This window comes from Pyrgilauda ruficollis, unplaced genomic scaffold (genome assembly GCF_017590135.1).
Source record: "Pyrgilauda ruficollis isolate IOZ18807 unplaced genomic scaffold, ASM1759013v1 scaffold77, whole genome shotgun sequence".
Lineage (NCBI taxonomy): Eukaryota > Metazoa > Chordata > Aves > Passeriformes > Passeridae > Pyrgilauda > Pyrgilauda ruficollis.
In genome coordinates, this window is record NW_024529599.1 from 985,702 (window position 1) to 997,783 (window position 12,082).

General features: G+C 48.3%; 1 protein-coding gene across 1 annotated transcript in view; it reads left to right on the forward strand.

Moving 5' to 3' along the window:
- The window catches only part of UBE2O (ubiquitin conjugating enzyme E2 O), a 62,373-nt gene that overhangs the window by 41,825 nt on the left and 8,466 nt on the right, over positions 1–12,082 (forward strand). The window contains exons 6-13 of the mRNA XM_041486515.1: positions 799–942; positions 1,585–1,694; positions 2,485–2,635; positions 3,410–3,912; positions 6,540–6,694; positions 7,578–7,690; positions 8,756–8,881; positions 9,889–9,978. Coding sequence (XP_041342449.1) covers positions 799–942; positions 1,585–1,694; positions 2,485–2,635; positions 3,410–3,912; positions 6,540–6,694; positions 7,578–7,690; positions 8,756–8,881; positions 9,889–9,978 — 1,392 coding nt within the window. The remainder of the gene's footprint in view (positions 1–798; positions 943–1,584; positions 1,695–2,484; positions 2,636–3,409; positions 3,913–6,539; positions 6,695–7,577; positions 7,691–8,755; positions 8,882–9,888; positions 9,979–12,082) is intronic.

Genomic DNA, 12,082 nt, shown 5'->3' on the forward strand with positions numbered 1-12,082 from the left:
TAAATGGATGTTGTAGCAACATTTAGCTTCTGGTTACCCAATTGTGAGATGGCTTGTTTTGAGTCAGGCTGCCTTTAGAGTGTACAGAGTTCTCAGGGGAATCACAGGCTGTCTCCAGTGTTACTCTTGATCCTGTGCTCAGAATTGCTGTGCGTTAGATGGTTACCTGACTTAGATCTTGTCACACTGCTCTTATCCCTTCTGACAAATTACAAGGCTCGATGGAGTTTTGTACTCAGTATTTTATCTACCCTAAACTGCTCTGTCCGCCCCCACACTCTGAATCTCAGTATCAGTGGGAAGGAGCTCTAGGAAAGCAATTGTTGTGTTTACTGTCCTGTTTTTGTTTTCAAAGAACTGTCATATTAACTAATCCACCTGAGACAAGAATAGTATTTACACACTTAATTTGACAAGCAGAGGAGTGGAGGCATACATTCTTTCCCTCTGAAAGATATAGGTGCTTGAATAAGAGCATGGAAAAGATGTCCTTGCCCTGCTGACCTTGGCTACCTTGTTACTGAGAACCTCTGTGTGGAAATATGCATCTTTAGTTTCTTGCAAGTACCTTTGCTTCTCCTGCACTAAGTCCTGGTCCTGTTTGGATGTGTGACAGAGCAGGTTGCTATAGGAACTGTTGGGTTGCCTTCAGGAGAGGATGAGATACAGGAGATGAGCATCTTGCAGACTTTACCTTTGTAGTTAATTTTGCTGATCACAAAAGGGGGAAGGGAAATACTGGAATATTAAATCTTAGAGTCCTTTATGCTGTTTTTCTCCCCTCTATTTCTCCCACAGGGTCTCTTCTTTGATGATTCATACGGCTTTTATCCTGGACAAGTCCTCATTGGGCCATCTAAAGTGTTCTCCAGTGTGCAGTGGCTCTCAGGTGTGAAGCCTGTTCTGAGCACAAAGAGCAAGTTCAGAGTGGTGGTGGAAGAGGTAAGGACTGACACCCTGACACATGGCCACCTTCTGCCTTGCTTGGTCCCTGGCTGGCTGTTTGGATCAGAGTCAGCTTGCCATGGTAACCTCCCAAGAGCAAATGTGCTGTGGCTGTGGTGTTCTGAAGTGACAAATTTCTCACTGGGGACTGGCAGGACTTTTGAGCATCCTAGCAAGGGTCCCTGCTGGCACCCTGTAAAGTGATCATGTGTCAGCACACTCAGAGGGCAGTGCTGCTGATCATTAGGGCAGTAGGAGCACATCTTCTATTGAAACTTAATGTTGCATGCTGTCCAAAAAGGGAGAAATATTGCTGATTCTTTGCTTAAAGAAGGAGCAGCTCCAAGTCCATTAGCATATCTCTTTGTGACATTGAACTGCTGATTTACATGTACATAGCTTCCTTCCCAAGCCACTTGTCTTTCCTTGATGTTAAAAGCTGTAGAATCTCTGTTTTCAGGGATCAGGTTCTGGGGGCACTGTGATTGTCCTGGATGTGGTGAAACTTCACTTGCCCATATTAAATGATAAAAGCAGGTTTGCCACTTTACTGTATGTAAACTTTGAGATCTGAGATATGGGAAGTCTCTGGGAAAGTCTCTGAAATGTGTAATTGCCAATTCTATCTCTACATTATAGGTACAGGTGGTAGAACTAAAGGTTACTTGGATCACTAAAAGCTTCTGTCCTGGAGGTACTGACAGTGTGAGCCCTCCTCCCTCAATAATCAGCCAGGATAAGCTGTCCAGGTGAGATCCCTTGAAAACCCCTTTTCACTCCCAGCACTCAGGCCCTGCAGACTGTGGGTGGCAGGCCTACCAGGTGAAGGGATACAATGCTTCTGTTTCCAGCAGGATTTTTTTTTCATGTTGCATGCCTGCATATCCCAGAGCTTTAAAAATACGAGAGCAACTTCCAAACTAGTTTAGCAGACACTTGAGGGCAAGCATCCTGTAATGCCAAGTTCTCTCCAGCTGGCAGGTGCACAGAGTGGTATGTGGCAGCAGCTTCCTTCTTCTCTTGTCCTCCAACTCCTGCCTGGAGCAGGCTGCAGCTCCGTGTGTGTCAGGGGTGGAGCTCAGGGGTGCGGCTGCAGCCCGGGCTGGTGCTCAGACAGTAACTGGTGCCCTCTGCAGGCTGCAGCTGCTGGAATGGGCTGGGAAAGCTCAAAAGACAAGTCAGATGAGCAGCAGCACTGTCAGTGTGGGTCCTGCCTGGAGCTCCTGTGCTGGAGGGGAGCAAATCTCAAATTACAGCAAAAAACCCCAGATGTCTCTTGGCAGCTCTCTCTGAGAGGAGGAGGGGAGCTACAGGGAGAGGAGTGACTTTTGTCCCACCCAAGCCCTTTGTATCCCCACCCAGTCCCTGGTGAGATTCCCACTTCTCCTTTAGAATTGTGTGCCTGGAAATGATTTAGTGTGGTGCTCTGCCCCCCCTGCATCAGCACTGTTGGTGGGAGGCCATGCCAGCCTTGTCAAGGCCCTGGGCACTGCTGGGTTCTGTTACTGTTCTGTGCTCACAGTTCTCCTCTTCTGCCAGGGTAAAGCGTCTGGGCTGCTTTGACCATGCCCAAAGGCAGCTTGGGGAAAGGTGCCTCTACGTGTTCCCAGACAAAGTGGAACCTGCAAAAATCACCTGTGAATGTCCAGAGAGGAACTGTGTCCTGGGTGAAGGATCAGTTGCCAAAAAGGTGAGTTGAGGGGTCGAGGGAGGCATTGACTGCTCTAAGCATTTGTGGTCACTGTGGCTTTTAAAGCAGAGATCTTCCTGGTAGTCATGTGGTCTGAAATGTGACTCCTAAAGTGGTTGTGAAGAGTAATGGCTTGTTGTTGCCAGCAGGGAAGTCACCTTGTGGAGCAGTCTGACTGCTCTGCGTGAAGCATGCAGCTAACACCTTGAAAGAACATGAACAGGGCCTCAACACAGAAGTGTCACCTTGCAGGGGTCAAGTGTGCTCTGACAGCTGGGATTTAAAAACATGTTTTCCTTAGCATTCTCATGGAGCTGAAATGTTCAGTTAAATCCTTGCTACAGTGAAACAAGGAAGCTGGTTTTGCTTCCTAGGCCAAGTGAGTCGTGCTATGGTCTGTACCTGCTGGCTGTAGAGCCATGGTGTTCCTAGAATACCAGGATGTCATCAGTGTGTAGATGGTGACCTCTCTGCATGTCTGTGCATGTTACATGGATTTATTTGTACAGCTTCTTGTGACCTTCCATAACAAAAAAAGTTCAAAACATGCTTAAAATAACCTGAAGGGGCAAAGCTCACTTTACTTGGGCTATTGCAGTGCTGTTCCTGAGCAGAGCACTGTGAGGTGCTGGTTTGCAGAGTAGTCTGGTTCAGGTGAAATTTGCAGAGCCCTGTGGGTGCTGTTTTTCCTGCACAAAGCTGAGCATTCCCCAGGCTGGCTGGCAGCCTGCTGAGTGTCCAGGCACAGGTCTGACCCACGTCTGCTCCTTCCAGGTGAGACGGCTGCTGAAGAAGCAGATTGTGAAGATCATGTCGTGCTCCCCAGAGTCTCAGGGCACCAGTGAAGCCCCTGACAAAGAGTCTGCTGCAGCTGCTGACCAAAAATCAGAAGAGCTTAAGCCTGAATCCAAGTGTGAGCTGGATGACTCTTCCAACAGTGCACCAAGTCCTGGGGAGAGAAAGGAGGAGCAGCCTGAAGAAACAGGCAAGGAGAAAGGGGGAGCAGCAGCACGGCAGCAGCAGCCTCCCTTTCTCCTGAAGGATGAAGGGCTGCCTGACTACCGGCTGCAGTCCATGGAGCAGGATGCTGATGATGAGGCAGCTGATGACACTGACGACACCAGTTCTGTCACCTCTTCTGCTAGCTCCACTGCCTCGTCCCAGAGTGGCAGTGGCACCTGCCGCAAGAAGAGCATCCCTCTTTCCATCAAAAACTTGAAGCGGAAGCACAAGAAGAAGAAGACCAAGGTTTCACGAGAGTTTAAGCCAGGAGACAGGTGAGCTGCATTTCCACACCCATGTGTAATTGCCAGAATCTCCCTTCCCAAGTGCTCAGCTACAGAGCACCACCTGAACTTGGGTGCAGGATGATGGGGAGTTTGGTAGTAACTGACAGCAATTATCTTGTGATGACTGTGCAGTGGCCTGTGTGGAATCAGCTTGGTCTCAGTCCAGCTTCTGATGAAACTGGGGCCATGTGACCTGACACTGATGCTATTCCATTTCAGCTGTGCCTCAGGGCATCAACAGCATATCTGTGCTGTGCTAGATTCTGTGTGCAGGGAAAGAGGTGAATAAAGATCACACAGCTTAAACATGACACTAATTGGTTACTTTATTGGCAGTTTCTGCAGAGAGGCTGAGGACAGACCATGTTGGGAATGGACAGTTTATCCTAGAGAGCTGTCTCCAGTGCAGCACAGAGCTCTGAGCTGGCAGGTGGTAGTGCTGCCATGGTCTCTGTTATCCTGGCCCTGCTCTGCAGAGATCTGCAGTTTTTGCCAGCAGTATACTTAATATTAGAATTTTTTAATGAATAAATTGCACTCACTTCTTGAGAGCCCTGGAGGAATTTGTTTCAGTAGCTTGGGGGAGGAAGCACTGCATGTATCTGCCCATTTCTAGATAAAACTGAATCTCAGCACCTTTTGCCTTTAACTTAGGAATGTTTAAACTGTTTTCATGGGGTGCAAGGATATCTGACAAGTGGTCTGCCTGTCTGCAGGCTTCCCTGGGCTGCGTAGTTGTATACAGATTCTGTATCAACTGATGCAAGAGAACGTGTGAGAATTCTCCCAGGAGAGTGACATTATCAGAGATTATTCAAGAGATTCACTAGTTTGAGAATGTCACAAACTTCATTCTCATTTTTTGTATGTATTTAGCCTTGCCTGTGAGTGATTCTTGTAAGTTCTGAAGAAATTAGATTTGAAGGTCACAAAGCCCAGCAGAGCAGCATCCAAGTGTGAGAAAAAATGGGAGCGTGTGATAGAGTTCCTGGGAACGGATTCTCGGTTCACTCTTCATGTCTCACTCCCCCACTGAGTGTCTCTGTTTTACTGAAGGTTTTGCTAAAGAGAGCATAGCTAGGGTACCTGGTGGCTCCCTGCACTCTACAGGCAGTGGGGAGAAATCCCTGTGGCAGTCCCAAGAAATTCCAGTGGTGGAGGAGGGCAGCTCCATACAAGGAGATGCAGAGATAAGTTAGAGGCTTGTTCAGCACAGACTGAGAGCCCCCAGACTGATGCTGTGAAGGGTACATGTGGCAGCTGGGCACAGCTCAGTGTGAGGGGCCAGTGCTGTTGAATATTCCTCTGGGGTGCTGAGGAATCAGAGATGTTTCTCTGGTCATCAGAGATGTTCTGCCAGGCACTGCTGAGAAATGCAGAGTTCTTGGGCTGCTTGCACTTGGTCACCACATGTGATGTGTCAGCTCCTGGGCAGTCTGGCTGCAGGGACCAGCTCAGCATGTGGCTTTGCCATCAATGAGTGACCTGCTGCAGCTCTCTGTGCAGCACACAGACTGCTGGATATCTTTTAGTGAGGATATACAGGGATTTTTATTAACATCAAGTCTTGATTTTTGTTTGAAGCCACAGCTGCAGACAAGAGTGCCTCATTTCCTTGCACAGCCTTTCCACTCCCATCCTCAGCTGCACATGTCCTGTGTCCCCCAGACATGTCCTCTGTCCCCCAGAAACCATCTTGTTGCATATCACACACACACACTTGGCCTGTTACAGACCCTTCTCTGATAATTTCTGCTGTGGAGTGCTGGCCCTGCTAAAAAACTTCATCTTGTTTCCATTTAAAAATATTTCTCTGACATTAATAAAAACAGGGCTGGGGGCAAATAGCTGTATTTGCCTACTGTATCATCATTCTGATCTGATTCTGAAACCAACATAAATCCAGCACTTGTGTTATTCTGGAAGGCCTGGCCAGCAAAGTAAAGGGAAGATTTAGAGCCAGTGTGGGTTTTGGTTTATTCTGTTCTGTAGGAGAGATGAAATTAGTGGAAGGCTCATTAGAAGAGTGTCCAGCTAGGCTGTCCCTCGAGCCCCAAGCCTCCTCAAGCATCCCTGTGAAGCCCCACAACAGAGAACCAGCATGTGGTCCATTGTGGTGTGTTTGGGTTTAATTTCTGAGCTGCAGAGACACGTGTGTGTTTGAACAGCTGGGGATGACATTTTTGTTTTAAACAAAATCCTTTTGCTTTACTCACATTCAGTGTGTAGCCTCTTTTCTTGTTTTGGTTTTTTTCTCTTTGGAAGGGCTGTGATGATTTATCTTTCCAGTTATGTGTTCTTCTAGTTTCAAAGACTCCTCAGAGCTGGAAGGTGCTCCAGCAGAGAAGGTCTCAAGCTTCAAACTATTTGAAGCTCCTGTCAGGGGCAGAAAGTGGGTGCTAGTAGATGTTAATTTGCCTCCATAGGAATAAAAGTGAACTCAGCAGGAGCTCCTTGGAAAGTCAGTCCTCCTTCAGCAATGTAACACCTATAGGGGTTGAGAGCCCATCAAAACAAAGCCTGCTGTGTAGCTGTGTCCATGTGCTCCACATGGGCTTTCCTGACTTGATCCCTGATGTTCCCTTTGGTAACTCACTGCCTTTGTGTGCTGCCAGGGTTGCTGTGGAAGTGGTGACCACGATGACTTCAGCTGATGTGATGTGGCAGGATGGCACCGTGGAGACAAACATCCGCTCCAACGAGCTGATCCCTGTCCATCACCTGGACAACAACGAGTTCTGCCCCGGCGATTTTGTGGTGGACAAAAGAGGTATTGGGTGTCAGAACAATGCTCTTAATTGCAAAGTATTGCTCAGTTTGGATCCCCTAATTTGCTCTGTAGCTGTTGGTGCTCACTTGAGGTGGGCACCTGACAGGGACAGCAGTGATTCGGCTGACTTAGTGGGAATGGCACCATTATTTACATACCAAAGTTGAACTATGACGGCGGAAGGATGTGGAAAGAATAAATACCAAGGATCCAAACTAGGATTTTCCAGTATTTCTGCAGAGCAGGAGTTGCCCACCTTGAAAGGGCTAGCAGCTCTGAGCTCTGTCCCATACTGAGGGGAGAAACAAACAGCTAACCTCAGGCTGTTTTCTCTCTATGGCTGATCTATCATGCCTCTCACAGTTTTTTCATGGGGAGTTTTGGGATCCAGAGGCCTCTTCTTGAATCCTTTTTCTTCACCAAACCAATTGGTGATGCTAATGAGTGCCACAGGACAAGTTCAAGGAGACTTACAGCTTTTGGATATGAATTATTGATGACACCATCTGGGTCACAGCTCCTTTTCTAGCAAGGGTAGACCCTCAGCAGTGGGGACCTGAAGACACTCAGGTTGGGAAGCAGGAAAACTGGCTTAGCATAAATATAGGCTGTTTTATATGGCCATTTCTGATGAGTAATGTCTGACTGGTCTTCTGGGTTACACGTAGTCTGTGGAAACTAAAGTTACCCGTCAGCTCCAGCTCTACCATTCTAGTTTGGCAACAATTCTCACTGTGTAGGAAGAAGTGTTTTTCCTCATGCCATTCACAAGTGGAAGGCTTTAGCCATAAGAGTCCAGGAGCTGACAGCCTCAGTCACTCAGCAAAATCTCTGCTCCTTTGCCTGATTTGTCTGTTTTCTTCCCTACCATTGTGACCAAAAGTTCAGAGCTCCCAGGATCCTGGGTTGTATGGAGTGGTGCAGTCTGGGGACCACATCGGCCGTACCTGTGTGGTGAAGTGGTTCAAGCTGAAACCCAGTGGAGATGATGTGGAGGTAAGTGCAGGAGCCACTGCCTGCTGCAACCAGCTAAGAGAAAGCAGCCACAAAGTAACACAAGCCTCACAAATAAACCTAGAAATCAGCTCTGCATTGATTGTGTGTCCTTGAGGAAGGGAACAGTGCTTATAGGCCTGGGAGACTTAGCTAGAGGTGATGTCACTTCATATTTGTAGATGCCTGTGAGGTAGCCAAGACCAGGCAGATAATTTATCCTATTTAGTATCATCAGGTTCTGGTATGGATGAATATTTTTGCTTAAGTTGTCACGGACAATTGATTTCTTGAGTTCACTATAAGAATTTTTCCTCTCCATGTCTTTGCATGGTTCATAGAAATAGGATCAATTTATTGCATGTTGTTGTGCTTGCCTCTGCCAGGTACTATTGCCCATAGTTACCCTAATGCCTTTTCCTTGGGATTTGTAGGAATGCTGTATTTTCCAGGGTCTAGATAGAGTGCAGTCTAGTTGGAGATGAGAGGGGGCCTTGACACTGCTTTATTTTGGCCTGCCAGGCCACACTGTCATAACTGAGCAGGGTCCTTCACATGCAGAAGCAGAACATGTTTCTGGTCTGGGACTGTGCTTCACTTATTTCTCATAATTCGTGAGCTCCTAGCTCTCTTTCTCCAGGAGAAATCAAAGGAAAGATGCTTCCTATTAAATGACAATGTTTTTTTGTCATATACTTCCTCTTGCATTGGATAATTTCAAAAGTAAGCTCTTGCCCTTTGGGCCCCAGTGAACTGCTCTGAGAAATCTGGGTGTTCAGAAGGGAATAAAACACTATAGTTGCACGTCTCCTTGTCACGGTGACATAAATCCTGGGGTAAAAGTGAGGGTGAGCAGATGAGACAGAATATCTGCTTCCTTTCATCGTTGTGCCTTGATCCACGTGCCACTGGCTGAGGTGACAAAGAGGGACAGCAGCAGCCCCTTGCAGGCTGTCGGAGCAGCTGAAAAGGGATCAAATAAAACACAAAGTGCTTGGAGGGCTGAAGGTGTGTTCTGGGGGTCAGTGCAGCCTCGTGGGGCTGACGTGTTGCTCTGTCTCGGTGCAGCTGATCGGGGAGGAGGAGGACGTGAGCGTCTACGACATCGCCGACCACCCCGACTTTCGCTTCCGCACCACCGACATCGTCATCCGCATCGGCAACTCCGACGGAGCCGCGGCCAAGGAGGACGAGGTGGGTCCTGGGCGCGGTGCTGTGGCCACAGTGTCACCAGGTGTTGGTGGAGACACTTGGAAGAGCTGATAGAAAGGTGTTAGGCCCCACGTGGGCATCCTAAATAAACTCCCTAGCTTCCTGATTTTGTATTGGTGTCCCCTGCTGTCATGAGTAACGCATCAGGCTCTGTCTGGTGGAGATGCAACCTTGAAATCCTTTGACCTTGATGACAGTCTGTAACAGAGCAAGAGTGGAGCTGAGACAAGGACTGAACATATGCCTGAGGGCTTTTCCTAGAACTCTTGCCTTGGATTTCAGAGTAACTTGTAATAAAAGGATATTCTGTGGGCTCCTGAGCAACCATGAGGTGGATTTGTCATGAAACCGGTTTCGCTTAGCAACAGAAGACTGGGGTTCAGCTGTGGTGACTGAGCTATGTTCATGTTAATTTTGTTGAGCTGATTGACTTCCTTGGGGGAAGAAAGAACAATTTATACTGTAGACAAAACACCTCTGGAGAGACCTCCAGCTTTTGAGCCTGCTGCCCTAAAAAAGTGTTAAAAGGTGTAGTGTGGCTCTTACAGCACAAAACACATCCCAGCCTGCTCAGCTGACCTAAATAACCTGCTGCAGGGCAAGGTGCTCCTTGCTTGCACACCCTGCAAGACTGTGGCTTGTTTGTTCATGCCTGTACTCTCCGAGGAGCCCCTGGTGCTGGGTGTTGGGGGAGCTGAGGGAACCCCACTAGAGGGCACCCCCATTCCACAGAGGACCTGTCCCTTGCTGGCACTGAAAGGCTGCTGGTCCTGTCAAAGATCAGGATCTCCTGCCAGACCAGCATTCCTGCTCATTCCTGAAGAGTTCTCCCCACCTCCACGGCAGAGTTTTGTGGTTTCTGCATGTAGGGTGCAGGTGTTGCTCTAGGTAATTCTCCAGCTGGGGAATGTGTTTCTCAAATCCTTCCTGCTCTGCACTGAAGTGCCTGGGAAAGAAAAGAGACTGACAAATCACTGTTGTCTCCACAGCCTTCGGTTGGACAGGTGGCTCGTGTGGATGTCAGCAGCAAGGTGGAAGTGGTGTGGGCTGACAACTCCAAGACTATCATTCTGCCTCAGGTGAGATCCTGTTCCAGCTCCCAATATCACTGTAATTGTTAGCTGACTGACAAAATGTGGATTTAAATCCTGTGTGTAGAGAGATTCTCTGGGTAAGGGACTCGTGCTCTATTGATTGGTGCAGTCCCATGTGATAGGGTGACTTCCCAATTCTGGTATCACAGGAAAATCCTTTTGTTGGAAGGCAACTAGTTGCTCATAACTGCTCTCTAATCTAGTGATTAGGAAAGCCTGAACAGGTTCTTTTTGCCTTCACAAGTGCCTCCCAGCTCTGTCCACAGCCCTGCTCCTGCCTCCAGCACGTGGAGCTTGGCAGAGCTCGGGGATCATTGGTTCTGAGTGGAGCCTGGGTTAGTGCATTGCCCAACCAGGGCATGGCCAAAAGACAATTGCATGTTCTGTCTCTCTTGTGAAATGCCACCATAGTGGAGTTTTTGTTAAAGACCCCACTATGGCCAGAACCTGGGCCAGAGCCACAAATTGTACCTTAGCTAACCTAGGAGTCAGACTCAAATCTTATCCCAGGGCAGGGAGGGAAAGGGTTGAATGCAAGCTGAAAAATACAGCTACAGCTACACTGCTAATCCACTGCACCCTGCTGATTTGTCTGGGATTCTTTTAAGGCTTTTGTTGTAATGTCTTGTACTCATACTTGCTACTCCCCAGACAGTTTCATCCCATGTCTTCTCTCCTTGTTGCCTGGAATGAAGGCAGACAGCCTAAAGATACAAGACAACCTACATCTGTAGAGTCCATTCTGTCACTGACAGAGCAACCACTGCCTCCACTGCAGAGATGCCTTAGCAAGTACAATGTACTTGAGCAAGATTCCTTTCTAAACCAAGCAGCTCTGCATTAATTACAGTAGAATAGTCAATGCCTGCACTGTGGCAGTGGACTGGGGCATACAAAGCAGGCTGCTGTCTCCCTTCCCCGTTGTCACATGTGCTTGGATCACAGGCACAATCAGAGGTCTGATGCGTGCTCCACAAAGGGCTGTTCTCACACTGCAGTGCTGGGGCTCTGCAGCAGCTCCTGCTGTGTCACGCCAGTCCCTTCGATTCTGCTCCTCTGCGCAATTATGGGAGTTAGGGAAATGTCAGGAGCATGAATTATCAGTTGGTAAAACCATGATTTATCAATGCCTGACCGTGTGCCCAGAGACGAGCTGTCTGGGTGCTTTTTCACAGCTCTAAAAATAAAGATGGCATAACAGGCTAATTAACTTTCCAACTCGGATTTGGATTAGCTTTGAGGGCAGTGAGTTTTGATGGCTTTTCGTGCCTGCAGTCACTTGCGTTGAACCCAGCTAACCTCTGCTGGCTGCCTGTCTCTGGGTGGCACAGGACTGGCTCAACAGTGCTGCTTCAGTTGAAGGCTTTGACAAGATGACTGAGGGTCCATGTGCTTTAGCCTCTGGGGTTGTATCTTGCAAGATTAAGAGGATTCTTGGGCTGTCACTCAAGTATCAGAAGCTTGTGGATAAAATGCTCCCATCTTGTCACTGCAAACACAGCCCTGTAAAAGTGTTCTTGCTCCCCTGGTTCTGTGTTGGTGCTTAAAGCTGAAGGAGTTCTGTAAACCTCTGCAGAGAGACCTCCAGAGACACAGCATGTGCAAAAGCAAGTTGTTGGAGGTGAGGCTGGATGGAGTAGGGATGTGTTCAGCTTCCAGTAGGAGAGGGAAGAGAGCATTTTATGTAAGAGCTTATTCAGCAACTTGGGTGAGGCTCCATTGTCTCAGCTGAATTTTAAGCAGTAGCCACATATAACAGCTAAAGCAGCCTAGCAAGGCTCTGTTGGCAAGTATTGTGTGCCACAGGAGAGGAGAGCTGCTATGGGAATGTGTTCTTGGTTCCAGCATTGTCTCTGTGGAAGGACAGAGTGTGGAGGCAGCCAAACCAGGGCTCAGTTGCTGGTGCGGAAGCAGGACTAGAAATACCAACTCCTCACATGATACCACATACCTTCTGAGCTCTGTGTTCTGAATCCCTGGGGCATCCAGGGAGCTGTGGGGCACCTGCCTGCTCTCCTGGGCTGGATCCCAGACACTGGGAGGACTGCAGCCCATCTAGAACTTGCCTAGTTTTACCCCCAATGCTACA